This window comes from Oncorhynchus tshawytscha, linkage group LG21, assembly GCF_018296145.1.
Source record: "Oncorhynchus tshawytscha isolate Ot180627B linkage group LG21, Otsh_v2.0, whole genome shotgun sequence".
NCBI lineage: Eukaryota > Metazoa > Chordata > Actinopteri > Salmoniformes > Salmonidae > Oncorhynchus > Oncorhynchus tshawytscha.
The window spans coordinates 23,732,621-23,758,450 of record NC_056449.1 but is presented as its reverse complement, the minus strand read 5'-3'; the positions used below and the strand labels follow the sequence as shown (position 1 = coordinate 23,758,450).

The following is a 25,830-nucleotide window of genomic DNA, read 5'->3' as shown; positions in this document are numbered from 1 at the left end:
AGTCCGTATAGGAGTTGCAGCGATGGGACAGACTGTAACTACCAATTGGATATCACGAAATTGGGGATAAAAAGTACAACAACAAAAAATCTTATTAAATTTTGCTACAGAAGATCGAGGCGGTCGGTCACAGATCTTGACATCTTGATTGCTAATAAGCAAAACAATTTGGGACTAAATCTACAATGGACTAGTGAAACAAATACCAAAAGATTGTTTTTGGGTGGAATGTCTTTAATAGTAGCTATGTTATAACAAATTAATTATATTATTCATTATACTGCATATACTGCATGACCGTGTCCTGCAGTCTTTGTAAAAGCGTTCAATGGGCGCCTTGGAGAGACTCGCAATAAATCTCCCATTCCCCTTCTATGAATCTTGACTAGCATACCATCCATCTCAACCTAGAAAGAGCCAGTGACACTGTGTGCTTACAGTATGTCAGCAAGCCCTACCCTTTCATGTCCCAGAACACTGACTGCATCCCAAAGGACACCCTATTCCCTATTTAGTGCACTAGTTTACATAAGTATTCAGACCCTTTGCTGAGCTCAGGTGCATCCTGTTTCCACTGATAATCCTTGATGTTTCTACAACTTGATTGGAGTCCACCTGTTGTAAATTAAATTGATTGGACATGATTTGGAAAGGTACACACCTGTCTATACAATTGACACTGCATGTCAGGGCAAAAACTAGGTTGAGGCACAGATCTGGGGAAGGGTACCAAAACATTTCTGCAGTATTGAAGGTCCACAAGGACACAGTAGCCTCCATCATTCTTAAATGAAAGAAGTTTGAAACCATCAAGAGTCTTCCTAGAGCTGGCCGCCTGGCCAAACTGAGCAATCGGGGAAGAAGGGCCTTGGTCAGGGATTTGACCAAGAACCCGATGGTCACTCTGACAGAGCTCCAGAGTTCCTCTGTGGAGATGGGAGAACCTTCCAGAGGGACAGCCATCTCTGCAGCACTTCAGGTAGAGTGGCCAGACGAAAGCCACTCCTCCGTAAAAGGCACATGACAGCCTGCTTGTGGTTTGCACTGTACACGGACTGACTGATTGATTGAACGATGCAACCCCAGTGTCCCCTGGCCTGTCTCCTGTCCCTCTAATGACCCCCTAGTGGGTCGCTTCTGGTGACCTCTGCTTGACAAACAGCCCTCTGCCAAGCTCAGTGTCAGAAGGTTGTCCCAAAGGGTGTTACCTGGAGCTTCATCAAGTGTGTGTGTGTGTGTGTGTGTGTGTCTGTGTGTGTTTGTGCGCAGATATGAGTGATCACCATGGGATGCTCTCAGGGGAGAACTTACTTCCAAGAGTGCTGGCTTGGTCAATACTGACTGAACAGGTGCTACACTGTAGCTAGATACTCATGGGATCGCTAGATATTTTTTATTTCAATATCAGCCTGTAGGCACTGGCCAAGACAATAGTGCACTATAAAGAGAATAGGATGCCAGTTAGGATGCCTATGTGATTCAGTGATGTTTTGATTTTGAACTGGGACGTGTGCTTTTCCTTTCAGCAAATTCCGGATGTGTCGCCCACGGGTCGCTGGACAACTCTGGTGCCGCTCCTCTTCATCCTGGTGGTGGCAGCAGTCAAGGAGTTCATTGAGGATCTGGTGAGGGAACACTACCAACACTGAACACTGGGGGAACACTACTGACACTGAACACTGGGGGAACACTACAAACACTGAACACTGGGGGAACACTTAACTCAAATTGCCCCTTTGATACCTTAATCTGACATTAACAGCACCTGTGTGTTTTCAAGGCTTTTAAAGATGCGTTAAAGGTTTTGTATAATTTCAGCAAGTTGTTTTGAAAGTAGCACTCACAAACCAAAACGGGTCCCCGAAAGTTGTGCACAGTTGTGTACATCATTCAATTGGTATGATATGTTATGAATTCCAATTTGTCCAATATGTTACAATTTTGTAAGTGCTTAAAATCCCTTTCAATCTCTTGAAGTCTTCTGACCTCAATGGAACCTAAATTAGCCTAAGGCTGAATAAAAATGTATAAAAAGTAGGCTAATGGTTAACCGTATTGCCTAAAGGACATAATGCATTGTCAAGGAAGAATCTGTTGCATTTGAACGTTTGTGTGAGACTGGCACACTTCTAGACTTTATCAATAAAAAATAAAAAAATCTTTCAGTATTAGGCAAGATGTTTGCCTGCCTTGATTAAATTGACCATACTCTAACTCAATACGGTAGCCACTGTAAATGGATGAGAGTGAATAGATGTTCAGTTGCACGGTCTGCTTGGTATTGTTGGATTCAGGCCACTTGTCCTTTGAGTGTTCTGTATGGGATTCCTTGAGCAGAGAGGAGACCTTGTGGTGCCGGGAACATAGCAGGACACAAGCACACACAGACTGGACCGGTCACAGCTGGGCACTGCACTGGGCTACTCAGTCCATAAATGAGCCTATATAAGTTCATGCACAGAAACAGTTGTGTCCATTTGCTGAAATTCATGTTGATTAACAGATGTTTGAAAATGTGGACCAGCATTTAGGCCTGTCTATATTTTGAAGGTTAACACATTTTGCTTCAGTTTCAAATACCAAGTGTCAGAATGTATTCGTTTTTTTTTTTTTTTACACATTTCCCAAGACCCATTGCCAATAGTGAATTGAATTCAGTACTGTACCAAGACAGAGTATGCTGCACTTTTTAGCTGTGCCCCTGCAATGCGATCCTCTCTGCCTAGCCCAGCTCCCAGTGGACTGTAATAGTTATCCTATAACGTTAGCAATGTTGTCTTTATATCTGGCATCTAGTGGTGAAGTGACCAGCGCAGCAATTTACACCAAGGCCTCTCGTGATAAATATTGGAGCAACAAGGTGATGACTGTCTTTATTAGGATGAAGGTCACCTGCAACACGCCCAGCCCCCTGTCCCCTTCCCATTGGCTCCCAATGATGAAACGGCCGACTCAATGATTGACCCTCATGCTTCATAAAACATTCATCATTGATCCATCAGTCACATCTCAGTATCCCCTCATAGCTTTGTTCTGAAATAATCACTATATGAAATAAATAGGCCTGCATTGTATAGGCAACACAAGTGTTGTGTGTGTGTGTGTGTGTGTGTGTGTGTGTGTGTGTGTGTGTGTGTGTGTGTGTGTGTGTGTGTGTGTGTGTGTGTGTGTGTGTGTATTTTAGGAGCCCTGTATATGCTGTGCTTTTGTTATTTCATGCTTGAGCAGATGCAGTGTCTCCGGAAAGTATTCAGAACCCTTAACTTTTTCCACATTTTGTTAGGTTACAGCCTTATTCTAATATTGATTTATGAGGATTTTAAAAAAATCTACACACTATACCCCATGATGTTAATTTATTAAAAATAAAAAACGGAAATGGCACATTTTACATAAGTATTCAGACCCTTTACTCAGTACTTTTGTTGAAGCATCTTTAGCAGCAATTACAGCCTCAAGTCTTCTTGGGTATGACACTACTAGCTTGGCACCTGTATTTGGGGAGTTTTTCCCCATTCTTCTCAAGCTCTGTCAGGTTGGATGGGGAGTGTGGCTGCTCAGCTATTTTCAGGTCTCTCCAGAGATGTTTGATTGGGTTCAAGTCCGGGCTCTGGCAGGGCCACTCAAGGACATTGAGACTTGTCCCGAAGCCACTCCTGTGTTGTCTTGGCTGTGTGCTAGGGTCGTTGTCCTGTTGGAAGGTGAACCTTTGCCCCAGTCTGAGGTCCTGAGTGCTCTGGAGCAGGTTTTCATATGTTGTAGTGCTGCAGCCGGGCAACGTTGCTGCAAGCCGGGCAACGTTGCTGCAAGCCGGGCAACGTTGCTGCAAGCCGGGCAACGTTGCTGCAAGCCGGGCAACGTTGCTGCAAGCCGGGCAACGTTGCTGCAAGCCGGGCAACGTTGCTGCAAGCCGGGCAACGTTGCTGCAAGCCGGGCAACGTTGCTGCAAGCCGGGCAACGTTGCTGCAAGCCGGGCATTGTATTTCTGAGTGAATGTGAAAAAGCAGGAGTGCGGGGGAGACAATGAGGACATCTAAGGCAACCTGTAATGATGTACAATTCCTCAAGGGACTCAAAAAGACTGCTGGGCGAGTAGTACGCTTAGTTGCGTTTGGTGCACATCAAAACCTCAGCGGTATAGTTTCCAACTCACAAAGGCATTTGAGTCTTTACTTTTCTTCATGCCTGAAGAATGTTGGCTGTCTGATGGAGGGATACTGGTAGGCTACACCTCAGATATTTGAAGGGTATTTAAGTTGCAGAAGGAGCTCCTCACTGTTCTCAGCAGTATTAATAGCTAGGCTACTTTGTTCTAAGACAAAACAAACTGAAATTTCACATTTACCTTAGTGTTCAGACCCTTTAATCTACTTTGTTGGAGGACCTTTTACAGCGAGAGCCTCGTCTGTTTGGGTATGACGCTACAAGCTTGGCACACCTGCATTTCTGGAGTTTCTGCCATTCTTCTCTGCAGATTCTCTCAAGATCTGTCAGGTTGGATGGAGAGCGTCGCTGCAAAGCTATTTTCTGGTCTCTCCAGAAATGTTTGATTGGGTTCAAGTCCGGACTCTGGCTGGGGAAATATTTTTAGGGGAAGGGTAGCCCTCTATAGTCCTTTTAAAGTCGCTGTAGTGTTTGACATGTTAAATACTGTGCAACGAAGATGCGTATTGTCCTCAATATTAGTAAAATTACCAACTGGAGAAATTGGGCTTTGAATGGGCTTTGTTTCTTTAACTTTGCCTTCTGGGTAATGTTACTGTAGTGCTGCAGCCGGGTAATGTTACTGTAGTGCTGCAGCCGGGTAATGTTACTGTAGTGCTGCAGCCGGGTAATGTTACTGTAGTGCTGCAGCCGGGTAATGTTACTGTAGTGCTGCAGCCGGGTAATGTTACTGTAGTGGCGTAGTGCTGCAGTCAGACAACGTTACTGAAGCAACGTTACCTGGCTAGAAAACAAACTTAAATATCACATTTACATAAGTGTTCAGAATCAATTAATCAAATGTATTTATAAAGCCCTTCTTAAGTCAGCTGATGTCACAAAGTGCTGTACAGAAACCCAGCCTAAAACACCAAACGGCAAGCAATGCCGGTGTAGAAGTACAGTGGCTAGGAAAAACTCCCTAGAAAGGCCAGAACCTAGGAAGAAACCTAGAGAGGAACATGGCTATGAGGGGTGGCCAGTCCTCTTCTGGCTGTGCCGGGTGGAGATTATAACAGAACATGGCCAAGATGTTCAAATGATCATAGATAACCAGCAGGGTCAAATAATAATAATCACAGTGGTTGTAGAGGGTGCAACAGGTCAGCACCTCAGGAGTAAATATCAGTTGGCTTTTCATAGCCGATCATTGAGTATCTCTACTGCTCTTGGTGTCTATAGAAAGTTGAAAACAGCAGGTCTGGGACAGGTAGCACGTCCAGGGAACAGGTCAGGGTTCCATAGCCGCAGGCAGAACAGTTGAAACTGGAGCAGCAGCATGGCCACGTGGACTGGGGACAGCAAGGAGTCATTGGCAGCCATTTGGCAGCGATTACAGCCTCGAGTCTTCTTGGGTATGACTACAAGCTTGGCACACCTGTATTTGGGGAGTCTCTCCCATTCTTCTCAAAATCAAATCAAATCAAATTTTATTTGTCACATACACATGGTTAGCAGATGTTAATGCGAGTGTAGCGAAATGCTTGTGCTTCTAGTTCCGACAATGCAGTAATAACCAACAAGTAATCTAACTAACAATTCCGAAACTACTGTCTTATACACAGTGTAAGGGGATAACGAATATGTACATAAGGATATATGAATGAGTGATGGTACAGAGCAGGATAGGCAAGATGCAGTAGATGGTATCGAGTACAGTATATACATATGAGATGAGTATGTAAACAAAGTGGCATAGTTAAAGTGGCTAGTGATACATGTATTACATAAGGATGCAGTCGATGATATAGAGTACAGTATCTACGTATGCATATGAGATGAATAATGTAGGGTAAGTAACATTATATAAGGTAGCATTGTTTAAAGTGGCTAGTGATATATTTACATAATTTCCCATCAATTCCCATTATTAAAGTGGCTGGAGTTGAGTCAGTGTCAGTGTGTTGGCAGCAGCCACTCAATGTTAGTGGTGGCTGTTTAACAGTCTGATGGCCTTGAGATAGAAGCTGTTTTTCAGTCTCTCGGTCCCAGCTTTGATGCACCTGTACTGACCTCGCCTTCTGAATGATAGCGGGGTGAACAGGCAGTGGCTCGGGTGGTTGATGTCCTTGATGATCTTTATAGCCTTCCTGTAACATCGGGTGGTGTAGGTGTCCTGGAGGGCAGGTAGTTTGCCCCCGGTGATGCGTTGTGCAGACCTCACTACCCTCTGGAGAGCCTTACGGTTGAGGGCGGAGCAGTTGCCGTACCAGGCGGTGATACAGCCCGCCAGGATGCTCTCGATTGTGCATCTGTAGAAGTTTGTGAGTGCTTTTGGTGACAAGCTGAATTTCTTCAGCCTCCTGAGGTTGAAGAGGCGCTGCTGCGCCTTCTTCACGATGCTGTCTGTGTGAGTGGACCAATTCAGTTTGTCTGTGATCTGTATGCCGAGGAACTTAAAACTTGCTACCCTCTCCACTACTGTTCCATCGATGTGGATAGGGGGGTGTTCCCTCTGCTGTTTCCTGAAGTCCACAATCATCTCCTTAGTTTTGTTGACGTTGAGTGTGAGGTTATTTTCCTGACACCACACTCCGAGGGCCCTCACCTCCTCCCTGTAGGCCGTCTCGTCGTTGTTGGTAATCAAGCCTACCACTGTTGTGTCGTCCGCAAACTTGATGATTGAGTTGGAGGCGTGCGTGGCCACACAGTCGTGGGTGAACAGGGAGTACAGGAGAGGGCTCAGAACGCACCCTTGTGGGGCCCCAGTGTTGAGGATCAGCGGGGAGGAGATGTTGTTGCCTACCCTCACCACCTGGGGGCGGCCCGTCAGGAAGTCCAGTACCCAGTTGCACAGGGCGGGGTCGAGACCCAGGGTACAGCTTGATGACGAGCTTGGAGGGTACTATGGTGTTGAATGCCGAGCTGTAGTCAATGAACAGCATTCTCACATAGGTATTCCTCTTGTCCAGATGGGTTAGGGCAGTGTGCAGTGTGGTTGAGATTGCATCGTCTGTGGACCTATTTGGTAATTTGCGGTAAGCAAATTGGAGTGGGTCTAGGCTGTCAGGTAGGGTGGAGGTGATATGGTCCTTGACTAGTCTCTCAAAGCACTTCATGATGACGGAAGTGAGTGCTACGGGGCGGTAGTCGTTTAGCTCAGTTACCTTAGCTTTCTTGGGAACAGGAACAATGGTGGCCCTCTTGAAGCATGTGGGAACAGCAGACTGGTATAGGGATTGATTGAATATGTCCGTAAACACACCGGCCAGCTGGTCTCCGCATGCTCTGAGGGCGCGGCTGGGGATGCCGTCTGGGCCTGCAGCCTTGCGAGGGTTAACACGTTTAAATGTCTTACTCACCTCGGCTGCAGTGAAGGAGAGACCGCATGTTTTCGTTGCAGGCCGTGTCAGTGGCACTGTATTGTCCTCAAAGCGGGCAAAAAAGTTATTTAGTCTGCCTGGGAGCAAGACATCCTGGTCCGTGACTGGGCTGGATTTCTTCCTGTAGTCCGTGATTGACTGTAGACCCTGCCACATGCCTCTTGTGTCTGAGCCGTTGAATTGAGATTCTACTTTGTCTCTGTACTGACGCTTAGCTTGTTTGATAGCCTTGCGGAGGGAATAGCTGCACTGTTTGTATTCGGTCATGTTACCAGACACCTTGCCCTGATTAAAAGCAGTGGTTCGCGCCTTCAGTTTCACACGAATGCTGCCATCAATCCACGGTTTCTGGTTAGGGAATGTTTTAATCGTTGCTATGGGAACGACATCTTCAACGCACGTTCTAATGAACTCGCACACCGAATCAGCGTATTCGTCAATATTGTTATCTGACGCAATACGAAACATATCCCAGTCCACGTGATGGAAACAGTCTTGGAGTGTGGAGTCAGCTTGGTCGGACCAGCATTGGACAGACCTCAGCGTGGGAGCCTCTTGTTTTAGTTTCTGTCTGTAGGCAGGGATCAACAAAATGGAGTCGTGGTCAGCTTTTCTGAAGCTGACCACTGAAGATCCTCTCAAGCTCTGTCAGGTTGGATGGAGAGCGTCGCTGCACAGCTATTTTCAAATCTCTCCAGAAATGTTTGTTTGGGTTCTGGCAGGGCCACTCAAGGACATTTAGAGTCTTGTCCCGAAGCCACTCCTGCGTTGTCTTGGCTGTGTGGTCAGGGTTGTTGTCCTGTTGGAAGGTGAACCTTTGCCTGAGCGCTCTGGAACAGGTTTTCATCAAGGATCTCTCTCTACTGTGCTCTGTTCATCTTTCCCTCAATCCTGACAAGTCTCCCAGTCCCTGCTGCTGAAAAACATCCCCACAGCATGATGCTGCCACCACCATGCTTCACCGTATGTGCCATTCACCAAGGAGTGGCTTTCGTCTGGCCAGTATACCATAAAGGCCTTTATTGGTGGAGAGCTGCAGAGATGATAGTCCTTCTGGAAGGTTCCTCCAACTCCACAGAGGAACTCTAGAGCTCTGTCAGAATGACCATTGAGTCTTGGAGAAGTCCCTGACCAAGGCCCTTCTCCCCCGATTGCTTAGTTTGGCCAGGTGGCCAGCTCTAGGAAGATTCTTGGTGGTTCCAAACCTCTTCCATTTAAGAATGATGGAGGCCACTGTGTTCTTGTGGACATCCAATGCTGCAGACATGTTTTGGTACCCTTCCTCAGCTCTGTGCCTCAACACAATCCTGTCTCGGAGCTCCACGGACAATTCCTTTGACCTCAGCACTTGTTTTTTTCTCTGACATGCAATGTCAACTGTGGGACCTTATAGACAAGTGTGTGCTTTTCCAAATCATGTCCAATCAATTGGATTTACCACAGGTGGACTCCAAGCTGTAGACACATCAAGGATGATCAGTGGAAAAAACCTGAGCTCAATTTCAAGTGTCATAGCAAATGGTCTGAATACTTTTTAGGTCAATTGGGTATCGCTGTTTTATTTTTTATACATTATCAAAAATGTCTAAACCTGTTTACACTTTGTCATTATGGGGTATTGTGTGTGGTTTTCATATGTAAAAAAAATATTGAATACATTTGAGATTAACGCTGGATGGGTCTGAGTACTTTTTAATGCACTGTAAATACATGGGTAGATTAATACAATTCTAGCCAAACATGCAAATATTCATTAATCAGTCCTTTACTATGACTTAATCAAGAAGCAGGCTGTATGATATTTAGCCTACATCATAAATCATCATCTGTATCTACAGCAGAGATCAGATTGGCTCCTACAGAACTGAACTGACCACCTTCTGTGATTCTCTGCATCTTAGCACGCACACACATTCATGCTACACAGACATCACAACTGTTCTCCCATACTCTTATGATTGCTAAATACTGTGCAGTTTAAACACCCCCTTCCCCAAAACACATGTACAGTTGAAGTCGGAAGTTTGAATACACTTAGGTTGGAGTCATTAAAACTCATTTTTCAACCATTTCACAAAGTTCTTGTTAACAAACTATAGTTTTGGCAAGTCGGTTAGGACCATCTACTTTGCATGACACAAGTCATGTTTCCAACAATTGTTTACAGACAGATTATTTCACTTATAATTCACTGTATCACAATCCCAGTGGGTCAGAAGTTTACATCCACTAAGTTGACTGTGCCTTTAAACAGCTTGGAAAATTCTAGAAAACGATGTCATGGCTCTAAAAGCTTCTGATAGGCTAATTGACATCATTTGAGTCAATTGGAGGTGTAACTGTGGATGTATTTCAAGGCCTACCTTCAAACTCAGTGCCTCTTTGCTTGACATCATTGGAAAATCAAAAGAAATCAGCCAAGACCTCAGAAAAAAGATTGTAGACCTCAAGTCTGGTTCATCCTTGGGATTTCCAAACGCCTGAGGGTACCACGTTCATCTGTACAAACACAATGGGACCACACAACCGTCATACCACTCAGGAAGGAGACGTGTTCTGTCTCCTAGAGATGAACGTACTTTGGTGCGAAAAGTGTCAATCAATCCCAGAACAGCAGCAAAGGACCTTGTGAAGATGCTGGAGGAAACAGTAAAACGAGTCCTATATCGACATCACCTGAAAGGCCGCTCAGCAAGGAAGAAGCCACTTCTCCAAAACCGCCATTAAAAAAAGCCAGACTAAAGTTTGCAACTGCACATGGGGACAAAGATCATACTTTTTTGAGATGTCCACTGATCTGATGAAACAAAAATAAAACTGTTTGGCCATAATGACCATTTATGTTTGGAGGAAAAAGGGGGAGGCTTGAAAGCTGACGAACGCAAGCCTAACCGTGAAGCACGGGGGTGGCAGCAGCATGTTGTGGGGATGCTTTGCTGCAGGAGGGACTGGTGCATTTCACAAAATACACTGCTCCAAAAAATAAAGGGAACACTAAAATAACACATCCTAGATCTGAATGAATGAAATATTCTTATTAAATACTTTTTTCTTTACATAGTTGAATGTGCTGACAACAAAATCACACAAATCAAATTGATCAACCCATGGAGGTCTGGATTTGGAGTCACACTCAAAATTAAAGTGGAAAACCACACTACAGGCTGATCCAACTTTGATGTAATGTCCTTAAAACAAGTCAAAATGAGGCTCAGTAGTGTGTGTGTGTGTGTGTGTGTGTGTGTGTGTGTGGCCTCCACATGCCTGTATGACCTCCCTACAATGCCTGGACATGCTCCTGATGAGGTGGCGGATGGTCTCCTGAGGGATCTCTTCCCAGACCTGGACTAAAGCATCTGCCAACTCCTGGACAGTCTGTGGTGGATGGAGCGAGACATGATGTCCCAGATGTGCTCAATTGGAATCAGGTCTGGGGAACGGGCGGGCCAGTCCATAGCATCAATGCCTTCCTCTTGCAGGAACTGCTGATACACTCCAGCCACATAAGGTCTAGCATTGTCTTGCATTAGGAGGAACCCAGGGCCAACTGCACCAGCATATGGTCTCACAAGGGGTCTGAGGATCTCATCTCGGTACCTAATGGCAGTCAGGCTACCTCTGGCGAGTACATGGAGGGCTGTGCGGCCCCCCAAAGAAATGCCACCCCACACCATGACTGACCCACCGCCAAACCGGTCATGCTGGAGGATGTTGCAGGCAGCAGAAAGTTCTCCATGGCGTCTCCAGACTGTCACATGTGCACAGTGTGAACCTGCTTTTATCTGTGAAGAGCACAGGGAACAGCAAATAGTGTATATATTGAAGCAACATCTCAAGACATCAGTCAGGAAGTTAAAGCTTGGTCGCAATTGGTCTTCCAAATGCACAATGACCCAAAGTATACTTCCAAAGTTGTGGCAAAATGGCTTAAGGACAGCAAAGTCAAGGTATTGGAGTGGCATTGCCCTGACCTCAATCCTATAGAAAAGTTGTAGGCAGAACTGAAAAAGCGTGTGCGAGCAAGGAGGCCTACAAACCTGACTCAGTTACACCAGCTCTGTCAGGAGGAATGGGCCAAAATTCACCCAATGTATTGTGGGAAGCTTGTGGAAGGATAACTGGAACATTCGAGTTAAACAATTTAAATGCAATGCTGCCAAATACTAATTGAGTGTATGTAAACTTCTGACCCACTGGGAATGTGATGAAATAAATAAAAGCTTAAATAAATAATTGTCTTTACTCTTATTCTAACATTTCACATTCTTTGAATAAAGTGGTGATCCTAACTGACCTAAAACAGGGAATTTTTACCTGGATTAAATGTCAGGAATTGTGAAAAACTGAGTTTAAATGTACATGGCTAAGGTGTATATAAACTTCCGACTTCAACTGTAATTATTGGACTATAAATTGTGCCTTCCTGTGTTTTACTTACTGCAAAATTTGTATTGTATTTGACTCAGCCATTTTCTTTGTTCATATTCTTATCTTTTATTATTTCTTATTGTTGTTGCATTGTCCAGAAGGAGCCTGTGAGTAAGCATTTAGTTGGAAGGTGTATACCATGTGTGTCCCGTACGTACGACTAATACAACTTTAAACTTTATTGGGCATCAGACTCTGGGTTGTTTCCCTATTAGAGTTAGATTATAGGAATATGTTGTAATCCGCCACAATATATAGTTTCAGTCCAAAATGGCACCCTATTCCCCATGTAGTCCACCACTTCTTCAATGCAGTCATCATTCCCTTGACTGTATTGCTAGTGTATTGTCTCAATGGCTTAACTTTCTGTCTTGACTAAACAGGTTTCTTTTGTCTTCTTTTGCAGAAACGTCACAACGCTGACAGTGTTGTCAACAAGAAGGAATGTCAAGGTACGGCCCAATTCTTTCTGTCTTCGTTGTTGTAATCCTAGATTGATTGATGTTTTATTGCCCTTCAAGTGTTAATTATTTTCATAGCTCACTAAGGTCACAAGTTGTGTGTGTGTGTGTGTGTGTGTATATACACACACAGACACACACTACCTTTCAAAAGTTTGGGGTCACTTAGAAATGTCCTTGTTTTCATGAAAACATACATGAAATGAGTTGCAAAATGAATAGGAAATATAGTCAAGATGTTGACAAGGTTATAAGTAATGATTTTTAATTTAAATAATTGTGTCCTTCAAACTTTGCTTTTGAGTCCTCCATTTGCAGCAATTACAGCCTTGTGGACCTTTGGCATTCTAGTTGTTCATTTGTTGAGTTAATCTGAAGAGATTTCACCCCATGCTTCCTGAAGCACCTCCCATAAATCAGATTGGCTTGAGATCAATGGGGTTGAGATCCGGTGACTGTGCTGGCCACTCCATTATAGACAGAACACCAGCTGACTGCGTCTTCCCTAAAAAGTTCTTGCACAGTTTCAAATCAAATCAAAGTTTATTTGTCACGTGTGCCGAATACATTGAAATGCTTACTTACAGACTCTAACCAATAGTGCAAAAAAGGTGTTAGGTGAACAATGGGTAAGTAATGAAATAAAAAGACAGGCTATATACAGTATTGAGGCTATAAAAGTAGCAAGGCTACATACAGACATTGGTTAGTCAGGCTGATTGAGGTAGTATGTACATGTAGATATGGTTAAAGTGACTATGCATATATCATGAACAGAGAGTAGCAGTAGCGTAAAAGAGGGAATGGTGGGTGGCGGGACACAATGCAGATCACCCGGCTAGCCAATGTGCGGGAGCACTGGTTGGTCGGCCCAATTGAGGTAGTATAGTTAAAGTGACTATGCATATATGACAAACAGAGAGTAGCATCAGCATAAAATAGGGGTTGGGGGGGGAGGGGTAGGGGAGTCTTATGGCTTGTGGGTAAAAACTGTTGAGAACCCTTTTTGTCCTAGACTTGGCACTCCGGTACCACTTGCCATGCGGGTGGCTGGGGTCTTTGACAATTTTTAGGGCCTTCCTCTGACACCGCCTGGTGTAGAGGGACCTGGATGGCAGGCAGCTTAACCCCAGTGATGTTCTGGGCCATACGCACTACCCTCTAGTGCCTTGTGGTCAGAGGCTGAGCAAATGCCGTACCAGGCAGTGATGCAACCAGGATGCTCTCGATGTTGCAGTTGTAGAACCTTTTGAGCATCTCAGGACCCATGCCGTCTTTTTAGTTTCCTGAGGGGGAATAGGCTTTGTCGTGCCCTTCACGACTGTCTTGGTGTGTTTGGACCATTCTAGTTTGCTGTGGATGTGGACACCAAGGAACTTGAAGCTCTCAACCTGCTCCACTACAGCCTGTCGATGAGAATGGGGGCGTGCTCGGTCCTCCCTTTTCCTGTAGTCTACAATCATCTCATTTGGCGCTGTGCTTTGGGCCATTGTTCTGTTGTAGGAGGAAATTTGCTTCAATTAAGCGCCCTCCACAGGGTATGGCCTGGGGTTGCAAAATGGAGTGATAGCCTTCTTCAAGATCCTTTTTACCCTGTACAAATCTCCCACTTTACCACCACCAATGCACCCCCAGGCCATCACATTTCCTCCACCATGCTTGACAGATGGCGTCAATCACTCAGCCAGCATCTTAATTTGTTCTGCGTCTCAGAAATGTTGTTCTTTGTGATCCGAACCCCTCAAACTTAGATGTGTGTGTCTGTCTGTCTAGCAATTTTTTCCAATCTTTCTCTGTCCAGTGTCTGTGTTCTTTTGCCCATCTTAATATTTTAATTTTATTGGCCAGTCTGAGAGATGCAAAGAAAAAGTAAACTCTGCCTAGACGGCCAGCATCCCTGAGTCGCCTCTCCACTGTTGACGTTGAGACTGGTGTTTTGCAGGTACTATTTATTGAAGCTGCTAGTTGTGGACTTGTGAGGCGTCTGTTTCTCAAACTAGACACTCTTCACAACTAGCTAACTAGCTAACCGCAACCCCGGATGATTACTCCTGGCTAGCGTTTCCACCCACTTAGCTTGAAGCTAGCCCGGCCAGAGCTCCTGTGCTACCACCGAAACATACTCCTGGGCTACAATATCCGGACCCACGACCGGTCTATCGATGTCACCGCATGAAGAGGCATAAACAGACTCACCCCATCGCGACGCCCCCCAAAGGCTAACTTTCTAGCCCTTGCTATCTCCTTGCTTGCTAATTCGGCCTGCTAACTGCTAGCTTGTTTAGCCCCTGCCTACTAACTGTTAGCTTGTTAGCACAGGCCTGCTAACCGTCTGAATCGCCGCATCCCAAACACTCACTGGACCCATATTTACTTTCAATCTCTTTTTGATTTTTAATTTGTTTATACCTTCCGGTAACCTGCCTCACCCAATGTGATACGGAATCGCGATTATTTTTAATTTTTAGAACACACTCAAGAACCTCCAGAAGCTAACCAGCTAACTAGCTACAAGCTATTTAGTCATTGTTAGCCACTGCTAGCGGCTTTTAACTTACCTGGATAATACTCGCCAAACCAGCTTCCCTGCCCCATCCACCGCTGCCCCCTGGACACTGATCACTTGGCTACATAGCTGATGCATGCTGGACTGTCCAATAATCACGGTACTCCATTCTGCTTGTTTATGTTTTATCTGTCGGCCCCAGCTGCACTCAGGCTCTGTGTGTAGTTAATCCGACCCTCCAGGGAGGTGTCATCGCCATTTTACCTGCTGTTGTTGTGCTAGCTGATTAGCTGTTGTTGTCTCACCTACTGTTCTAGCTACTGTTTTAGCTAGCTCTCCCAATTCAACACCTGTGATTACTGTATGCCTCGCTGTATGTCTCTCTCAAATGTCAATATGCCTTGTATACTGTTGTTCAGGTTAGTTATCATTGTTTTAGTTTACAATGGAGCCCCTAGTTCCACTCTTCATACCCCTGATACCTCCTTTGTCCCACCTCCCACACATGCGGTGACCTCACCCATTACAACCAGCATGTCCAGAGATACAACCTCTCTCATCATCACCCAGTGCCTGGGCTTACCTCCGCTGTAACCGCACCCCACCATACCCCTGTCTGCGCTTTATGCCCTGAATATATTCTACCATGCCCAGAAATCTGCTCCTTTTATTCTCTGTCCCCAACGCTCTAGGCGACCAGTTTTGATAGCCTTTAGCCGCACCCTCATTCTACTCCTCCTCTGTTCCGCGGGTGATGTGGAGGTAAACCCAGGCCCTGCATGTCCCCAGGCACCCTCATTTGTTGACTTCTGTGATCGAAAAAGCCTTGGTTTCATGCATGTCAACATCAGAAGCCTCCTCCCTAAGTTTGTTTTACTCACTGCTTTAGCACACTCTGCTAACCCTGATGTCCTTGCCGTGTCTGAATCCTGGCTCAGGAAGGCCACCAAAAATTCCAGAGATTTCCATACCCAACTACAACATTTTCCATCAAGATAGAACTGCCAAAGGGGGAGGAGTTGCAGTTTACTGCAGAAACAGCCTGCAAAGTAATGTCATACTTTCCAGGTCCATACCCAAACAGTTCGAACTACTAATTTTGAAAATTACTCTCTCCAGAAATAAGTCTCTCACTGTTGCCGCCTGCTACCGACCCCGCTCAGCTCCCAGCTGTGCCCTGGACACCATTTGTGAATTGATCGCCCCCCATCTAGCTTCAGAGTTTGTTCTGTTAGGTGACCTAAACTGGGATATGCTTAACACCTCGGCAGTCCTACAATCTAAGCTAGATGCCCTCAATCTCACACAAATCATCAAGGAACCCACCAGGTACAACCTTAAATCTGTAAACAAGGGCACCCTCATAGACGTCATCCTGACCAACTGGCCCTCCAAATACACCTCTGCTGTCTTCAACCAGGATCTCAGCGATCACTGCCTCATTGCCTGTATCCGCTACGGAGCCGCTGTCAAACGACCACCCCTCATCACTGTCAAACGCTCCCTAAAACACTTCTGTGAGCAGGCCTTTCTAATCGACCTGGCCCGGGTATCCTGGAAGGACATTGACCTCATCCCGTCAGTTGAGGATGCCTGGTCATTCTTTAAAAGTAACTTCCTCACCATTTTAGATAAGCATGCTCCATTCAAAAAATGCAGAACTAAGAACAGATACAGCCCTTGGTTCACTCCAGACCTGACTGCCCTCGACCAGCACAAAAATATCCTGTGGCGGACTGCAATAGCATGGAATAGTCCCCGCGATATGCAACTGTTCAGGGAAGTCCGGAACCAATACACGCAGTCAGTCAGGAAAGCTAAGGCCAGCTTCTTCAGGCAGAAGTTTGCATCCTGTAGCTCCAACTCCAAAAAGTTCTGGGACACTGTGAAGTCCATGGAGAACAAGAGCACCTCCTCCCAGCTGCCCACTGCACTGAGGCTAGGTAACACGGTCACCACCGATAAATCCATGATTATCGAAATCTTCAACAAGCATTTCTCAACAGCTGGCCATGCCTTCCGCCTGGCTACTCCAACCTCAGCCAACAGCTCCGCCCCCCCGCAGCTACCCGCCCAAGCCTCTCCAGGTTCTCCTTTACCCAAATCCAGATAGCAGATGTTCTGAAAGAGCTGCAAAACCTGGACCCGTCCAAATCAGATGGGCTTGACAATCTGGACCCTCTATTTCTGAAACTATCCGCCGCCATTGTCCCAACCCCTATTACCAGCCTGTTCAACATCTCTTTCATATCGTCTGAGATCCCGAAGGATTGGAAAGCTGCCGCAGTCATCGCCCTCTTCAAAGGGGGAGACACCCTGGACCCAAACTGTTACAGGCCTATATCCATCCTGCCCTGCCTATCTAAGGTCTTCGAAAGCCAAGTCAACAAACAGGTCACTGACCATCTCGAATCCCACCATACCTTCTCCGTTGTGCAATCGGGTTTCCGAGCCGGTCACGGGTGCACCTCAGCCACACTCAAGGTACTAAACGATATTATAACCGCCATCGATAAAAGACAGTACTGTGCAGCCGTCTTCATCGACCTTGCCAAGGCGTTCGACTCTGTCAATCACCATATTCTTATCGGCAGACTCAGTAGTCTCGGTTTTTCGGATGACTGCCTTGCCTTGTTCACCAATTACTTTGCAGACAGAGTTCAGTGTGTCAAATCGGAGGGCATGCTGTCCGGTCCTCTGGCAGTCTCTATGGGGGTGCCACAGGGTTCAATCCTCGGGCCGACTCTTTTCTCTGTATATATCAATGATGTTGCTCTTGCTGCGGGCGATTCCCTGATCCACCTCTACGCAGACGACACCATTCTATATACTTCCGGCCCGTCCTTGGACACTGTGCTATCTAACCTCCAAACGAGCTTCAATGCCATACAACACTCCTTCCGTGGCCTCCAACTGCTCTTAAACGCTAGTAAAACCAAATGCATGCTTTTCAACCGTTCGCTGCCTGCACCCGCACGCCTTCACCACCCTGGATGGTTCCGACCTTGAATATGTGGACATCTAGAAGTACCTAGGTGTCTGGCTAGACTGTAAACTCTCCTTCCAGACTCGTATCAAACATCTCCAATCGAAAATCAAATCAAGAATCGTCTTTCTATTCCGCAACAAAGCCTCCTTCACTCACGCCGCCAAACTTACCCTAGTAAAACTGACTATCCTACCGATCCTACCGTACATAGTCTATCGGTAAATAGCCCACCCATTTTTACCTACCTCATCCCCATACTTTTTTTATTTATTTACTTTACTGCTCTTTTGCACACCAATATCTCTACCTGTACATGACCATCTGATCATTTATCACTCCAGTGTTATTAATCTGCAAAATTGTAATTATTCGCCTACCTCCTCATGCCTTTTGCACACAATATATATAGACTCCCCTTTTTTTTCTACTGTGTTATTGACTTGTTAATTGTTTACTCCATGTGTAACTCTGTGTTGTCTGTTCACACTGCTATGCTTTATCTTGGCCAGGTCGCAGTTGCAAATGAGAACTTGTTCTCAACTAGCCTACCTGGTTAAATAAAGGTAAAATAAAAAAATGTTCTTGTTCAGTTGTATACCGGTGCCTCCCACTCCTCTTTCTATTCTGTATAGAGCCAGTTTGCGCTGTTCTGTGAAGGAACAGCGTTGTACCAGATCTCCAGTGTCTTGGCAATTTCTCGCATGGAATAGCCTTCATTTCTCAGAACAAGAATAGACTGACAAGTTTCAGAAGAAAGTTCTTTGTTCCTGGCCATTTTGAGCCTGTAATCGAACCCACAAACGCTGATGCTCTAGATACTCAACTAGTCTAAAGAAGGCAAGTTTTATTGCTTCTTTAATCAGTATAGCAGTTTTCAGCTGTGCTAACATAGTGGGGCAAAAAAGTATTTAGTCAGCCACCAATTGTGCAAGTTCTCCCACTTAAAAAGATGAGAGGCCTGTAATTTTCATCATAGGTACACTTCAACTATGATAGACGAAATGAGGAAAGAAATCCATAAAATCACATTGTAGGATTTATTTGCAAATTATGGTGGAAAATAAGTATTTGGTCATCTACAAACAAGCAAGATTTCTGGCTCTCACAGACCTGTAACTTCTTCTTTAAGAGGCTCCTCTGTCCTCCACTCGTTACCTGTATTAATGGCACCTGTTTGAACTTGTTATCAGTATTAAAGACACCTGTCCACAACCTCAAACAGTCACACTCCAAACTCCACTATGGCCAAGACCAAAGAACTGTCAAAGGACCCCAGAAACAAAATTGTAGACCTGCTCCAGGCTGGGAAGACTGAATCTGCATTAGGTAAGCAGCTTGGTTTGAAGAAATCAACTGTGGGAGCAATTATTAGGAAATGGAAGACATACAAGACCACTGATAATCTCCCTCGATCTGGGGCTCCACGCAAGATCTCACCCCGTGGGGACAAAATGATCACAAGAACGGTGAGCAAAAATCCCAGAACCACACGGGGGGACCTAGTGAATGATCTGCAGAGAGCTGGGACCAAAATAACAAAGCCTACCATCAGTAACACACTACGCCGCCTGGGACTGAAATCCTGCAGTGCTAGACGTGTCCCCCTGCTTAAGCCAGTACATGTCCAGGCCCGTCTGAAGTTTGCTAGAGAGCATTTGGATGATCCAGAAGAAGATTGGGAGAATGTCATATGGTCAGATGAAACCAAAATATAACTTTTTGGTAAAAACTCAACTCGTCGTGTTTGGAGGACAAAGAATGCTGAGTTGCATCCAAAGAACACCATACCTACTGTGAAGCATGTGGGTGGAAACATCATGCTTTGGGGCTGTTTTTCTGCAAAGGGACCAGGACGACTGATCCGTGTAAAGGAAAGAATGAACGGGGCCATGTATCGTGAGATTTTGAGTGAAAACCTCCTTCCATCAGCAAGGGCATTGAAGATGAAACGTGGTTGAGTCTTTCAGCATGACAATGATCCCAAACTCACCGCCTGGGCAACGAAGGAGTGGCTTCGTAAGAAGCATTTCAAGGTCCTGGAGTGGCCTAGCCAGTCTCCAGATCTCAACCCCATAGAAAATCTTTGGAGGGAGTTGAAAGTCTATGTTGCCCAGCAACAGCCCCAAAACATCACTGCTCTAGAGGAGATCTGCATGGAGGAATGGGCCAAAATACCAGCAACAGTGTGTGAAATCCTTGTGAAGAATTACAGAAAACGTTTGACCACTGTCATTGCCAACAAAGGGTATATAACAAAGTATTGAGAAACTTTTGTTATTGACCAAATACTTATTTTCCTCCATAATTTGCAAATAAATTCATTAAAAATCCTACAATGTGATATTTCTGGATTTTTTTTTCTCATTTTGTCTGTCATAGTTGGTGTACCTATGATGAAAATTACAGGCCTCATCTTTTTAAGTCAGAGAACTTGCACAATTGGTGGCTGACTAACTACTTTTTTGCCCCACTGTAATTGCAAAATGATTTTCTAATAATCAATTAGCCTTTTTAAAATGATTAACTTGGATTAGCTAACACAACGTGCCATTGGAACACAGGAGTGATGGTTGCTGATAATGGGCCTATGTAGATATTCCATTAAAAAATCAGCCGTTTCCAGCTCAATAGTCATTTACAACATTAACAATGTCTTCACTGTATTTCTGATCAATTTGGTGTTATTTTAATGGACCAAAATTGGTCTTTTCTTTCAAAATCAAGGACATTTCTAAGTGAACCCAAACTTTTGAACGTGTGTGTGAGTACATTGTGTATTTCTTTGTTGTCGAAAGATGAGACATAATATATGGCTCGGTATGCATTGTGTAACACTGTGCCTTCCAAGTAGGCTAAACAAAGCATGGTGGTGGTGATTTATCTTGCGTGTCACAACACTTCTCTTACCTTTTTGTCTCTGCTCTTTAAAGTGCTGAGGAATGGTGCCTGGGAGATCGTGCACTGGGCCAAGGTACATTACCAGACTTCTTCCTTAACTTAAATGGAAAGTTCTGTATTTTGCAATTCAGTGTTAGATTGTTCCGCAATCTGAAAGTAGTCTATGCACCAGGAGAGACAGTAGGGTAATCCATGGATCGGTTTTATTTGAACCGCCACAAACTTCTGCTAACTTTAGCCACAGGTAATTGATTAACAATGGGAGTGATGGCGGCAACCATGCAAATAAGTAAAGTAATGGACAAAAACTTTTTAAGGATGCTGGGATCATCTAACATTAATTTGTAAAATACGGAACTTCCCCTTTAACCAACGGCATCAGGCAGGGGTGTGATATTATTCTAGGAGAGATATTCATAGACAGCTACTGACATCCCACAAGAACTGGAACAGATGTTGATGAGGATATGTCCACAATAGTCTCTTCCTATCCAATCTTTCCATATTAAGTACACACACACACCAACACCTCCTGTTTGCCATCCGGCCCCTTTCGTCAGCCTGGCCTGGTCAGTAACTAATCCACTGCTTCCATGTGGACCGACAGCGATAAGAAGAGAAGGAATGCTATGCCCGAGAACATAACAGACATGGAGAGAGAGAGCAGCTTTTAGTCCAGTGATCATAAAACACCCCAATTAATTACCGTGTCAGAAATGATCCACCCACAACAATCAGGTGAAAATGAAAAAAGGTAAGGAAGCGTGATATTAATAGCCTGGCCGTTAAACAGAAGGCACACGCAACTGGTTTCTCCTTACTATAGCTCTGCTGGGGGGGCGAGAGGAGAAGACATTAAGAAAAGATTCACCATTGCCTCTGGTTCTGGAGAATGCATGGTTTTAGTGGCCCGGTAAATATATTGTCATTTCAAACCGGTAGATGTTTGTTTTTCACCATTCCTGTGAGAAATTTCCTCAGAAATTGGGGAAGCAAAACACTTAATGATGAACCCCAGAGGATACAGAACAAGATGAATTACTGATCTAGATATTATATTAATGCTTATGGGAAGATCTCATTTTGACATTTTGGGCAGAAACAAGGATTTTGCTAGGGTATGAAATACAGATGCACGTCTTTGCCCTGTAGCTTTTATTGTTCCTCACAGGAAAACAACGATGTAATCTACTTGAAGTGGCAGTGGAACACAAGATATTTAGGGTCGTTTCATTCGGGCACGCTAACACTGTAACAGAAAATGAAAACAAGTCTAGGTTGTCCCTTCCTGTTTCATGACACTTTCTTCCGTTTAGGCGCCTAATAAACACGACGCAGGTTTTCTGCCTGGTTGACCAACCCTGGAAAGACGACTGGCTTATTTTTTCCCCTGTTTTATCATTTCTATTATTTCACTACGATTGTTTACTTCTCATTTTTCACATGATCATCATTTCCATGACTTCCCAGGCAGTGGTCTCTATCCATCAGTAACCAGTGTGTTTCTTCCAGGCAGTGGTCTCCATCCATCAGTAACCAGTGTGTTTCTTCCAGGCAGTGGGCTCGATCCATCAGTAACCAGTGTGTTTCTTCCAGGCAGTGGTGGGAGATATAATTCGAGTAGGATGCTCAGATTACGTACCTGCGGACTCTATCCTCCTGTCATCCAGGTAGAAGTCTGTGGGTTCACCTACCTGTTCCTGCCAGACCCTGAGGACATCTCCTCCTCTGTTCTCTCTCTCCCTCCCTCCCTCCCTCTCTCTGTCAGCTCACACAAGGAAGTGGTGATTGATTCCAAATAAGAGCAGACATTTTAAGTGCCTCGATTAAAAACATTGGCCTACTATCAAAGCAGGTTAAGTGCCAGCTATATTTTCAATGTTGTGAAGATCCAGATCTGCTGCTACTGCTATTGAAAAGAGTTTTAAAGACTGAGAAACAGTATTGCATTGTGGGAATCATCACTTCCTTCTAACATGTCTTCACGTCCTTTCCTCCTTCACCTTTTCAAACTTCATTTGGACCAGGTCTTACTTTGGGCCCTGCCTCGGTTTACTGTCCGATTATGTCCTTTCTGACCTATTACCCATAATTTGAAGAAGCTGAAACAATGCAACAGACCTACACGCTGTACTGAATCCAGATGGCACAGGCCTACACGCTGTACTGTATCCAGATGGCACAGGCCTACACGCTGTACTGTATCCAGATGGCACAGGCCCACGCGCTGTGCTGAATCCAGAGGGCACAGGCCCACGCGCTGTGCTGAATCCAGAGGCCACAGGCCCACGCGCTGTGCTGAATCCAGAGGGCACAGGCCCACGCGCTGTGCTGAATCCAGAGGCCACAGGCCCACGCGCTGTGCTGAATCCAGAGGCCACAGGCCCACGCGCTGTGCTGAATCCAGAGGGCACAGGCCCACGCGCTGTGCTGAATCCAGAGGGCACACTGTTTTGTCTGTTTGCACAGCAGCGATTTATTTGCACGTTATCCAGACCTCAACTAAAATATCATTAAATTGTCATTTCTCTCGCCCTATGATTTATATTGAGTAAATTTGGTTATTGTATTTGTATAGTACTGTATATGACGATCCTAAATGACTTGATATAGTCCAAATGGCATTTGAAACCAGTTTATACCAAACCCTCTGGACGTGCAAGGGTTACACTGTCCTTATTATTCCATCAAATTAAACCATTCTCTTTCCCCTCCCTTGTTTTGGTGTTTGTTTGTACTCTACCTCTCACCCTCCTCCCCTTCTTCTCTCCCTAATGTCCTTCTCCTGGATGCCCCTGCTCTCGCTGGCCCCTCCTGGTGCGTGCTGGGTACTATCAGGTGGGCGTTGGGGAGGTAGTGAAAGCGGCCAATGGGGATCACCTCCCGGCCGACCTTGTCATTCTGTCTTCCAGGTCAGGAACCGAACCACACTGCCGAGCATGAGGGTGGGAGTGTGGCGGTGGGAGCATGGGAAGAGGGGCATAGCATACAAGTCAACTACAACTCAGGACGTTTTGTCTTGCACTGCCAACATTAATGATAAATATTGGATTTAACATTCTAAGGCAGGAAGGTAAAGCTCTGGTTATGTTGATAAAGCCAGAGATTAAGGTGAATAGGTCAGTGAACACATTGTTCCTATCTAGGCACCGTCAGATGCCTTAACAAGAAATGTTTTTATGGCTTGAAAATATAGCGAGACAATACATCAATTATTGAATTGCTCTTTAAGACCTGTAACCAAACTGTTAAGCAAACATGGGAAGTGTTTCAGTTAGTGTTCTTAGTGTAGCACCACAGAAAAGCATGCTTTAGTTTGAGACGAGCATAAGTTTGTGTGTGAACTGTGAATGGGTTTCCATGTTCCTAACTGCATGGCTAAAAAATCAGCCCTAAAACGTTGCATGCTGGGACCATAGAAATAGTGACATTTCTATGACTGACATGACAACATTTTAATTAATTTTGGCATATTTGTTTATTTTTATTTAACTAGACAAGTCAGTTAAGAACAAATTCTTATTTACAATGACGTCCTACCCCGGCCAAACCCTAACCCGGACTACGCTGTGATACAGCCTGGAATTGAACCAGGCATAATGGCATATTGTAACATGCTTACAACAATGTATCTACAATAATCAAGTAGATATTTGGAATATTTGATTAATACTAAATATTTATGAATACTCCAAAAGTGTTGTTGATGCACTGGTCCCATCTTGTCAACAGGATATTTGAAGCATGACTGACTGGTTTTAGTCAGGAATCCAAAGCCCTTATTGATCAACCAATGACTCAAAACAGGACTTGGGACTGTCATAAAATGTTTGGCTGTATTAGTTCAAAACAACTTGATATCAGAAAACTTTGCAGTCTTTGTTTGTTGGAGTCCCACCTCTCTATTTCTATCAAACATCATCATTAAATAGATGAATGAGTGTTTTCATTATTATATATAATTAACTTTTATCTTAAGTTCTCTAGGTCCGATGTTCAATTTGATGCTTTTTTGCGTCCCCTTTTTAAACAAGTGAGCCCCAAGGCATGTGCTACATTGAGACGTCAAACTTGGATGGAGAAACAAACCTCAAAATCCGACAGGTGATTATTTCTCTCTCCTACATTTTCGTTTACTCCATCTCCTGGGAAATGGGCAACTTGGAAGTATTGAACTGAAACTCAGCCAGGGATGACTTTTGGTCAGCCTTCCAGGAGTTTCCCCAGATAAGAAACCACATTAACCAATTTTAGCTCAGTCCATTATGAAAGTGAAGTGTTTTCTCAATATAGGCTATCCCCTTTATTGACTTAATTGAAATATAATTGGTGTGTGTTTGCACACAAAGGGACTACAAATCACCTCGGAGATCAAGGACATTGACAGCCTGATGCGTCTCTCTGGGCGCATGGAGTGCGAGAGCCCCAACCGCCATCTCTATGAGTTTGTGGGGAACATCCGTCTGGACGGACACAGGTGGGACACAACACACCGCTCTTCCCTTTTCAACCAGCTAGCAGCTTTTCCAGCACAGTGAATTGTGTGGGTTTGTGGCTAATTTAATGTTTCTATGAAGTGAAGAGAAGATTAGAAGCACCTGCTTAGTGTTAGTTTGTGTTTTGTTTGGGGTGCTTTGCCAATCCATAGTAATAAAGAACATGGTGTCAGTCATCTGAAATACAGACTTGCATCTTAATCCTGAGGTAGAACAAAGTCCCTGAAAACTGGAAGAAGTGAGGACTTCTGTTCCCTCCGTACTCAGTGACAGTGTCACTATAGCAGTAAAATCTCAACATTGGATTTGAGTTCAATAATTTCACAAGCTCCTCCACACTACGCCTATGCTGGAGACTCATGGACACTTCTGTTTGTGACTCCAGCACCATGCCTCTGGGTCCGGACCAGATTCTGCTGCGAGGTGCCCAGCTGAGGAACACCCAGTGGGTCCATGGCGTCGTGGTCTACACTGGACACGACACCAAGCTCATGCAGGTGAAGCCCTCTGCTGGTCCACTTGTACA

General features: G+C 44.8%; 1 protein-coding gene across 10 annotated transcripts in view; it reads left to right on the top strand.

Moving 5' to 3' along the window:
- Nucleotides 1–25,830, top strand: part of LOC112221113 (phospholipid-transporting ATPase IA) — a 200,084-nt gene that overhangs the window by 74,235 nt on the left and 100,019 nt on the right. For 6 of the 10 annotated variants that reach the window (XM_042303225.1, XM_042303223.1, XM_042303221.1 and 3 more), the window contains exons 4-10: nucleotides 1,527–1,625; nucleotides 12,361–12,406; nucleotides 20,841–20,881; nucleotides 23,647–23,720; nucleotides 24,843–24,912; nucleotides 25,158–25,285; nucleotides 25,690–25,801. In XM_042303225.1, coding sequence (XP_042159159.1) covers nucleotides 1,527–1,625; nucleotides 12,361–12,406; nucleotides 20,841–20,881; nucleotides 23,647–23,720; nucleotides 24,843–24,912; nucleotides 25,158–25,285; nucleotides 25,690–25,801 — 570 coding nt within the window. Of the gene's footprint in view, nucleotides 1–1,526; nucleotides 1,626–12,360; nucleotides 12,407–20,840; nucleotides 20,882–22,404; nucleotides 22,479–23,646; nucleotides 23,721–24,842; nucleotides 24,913–25,157; nucleotides 25,286–25,689; nucleotides 25,802–25,830 lie in introns of all 10 variants that reach the window. The other 4 variants (XM_042303222.1, XM_042303228.1, XM_042303229.1 and 1 more) reach the window with 2 other exon arrangements.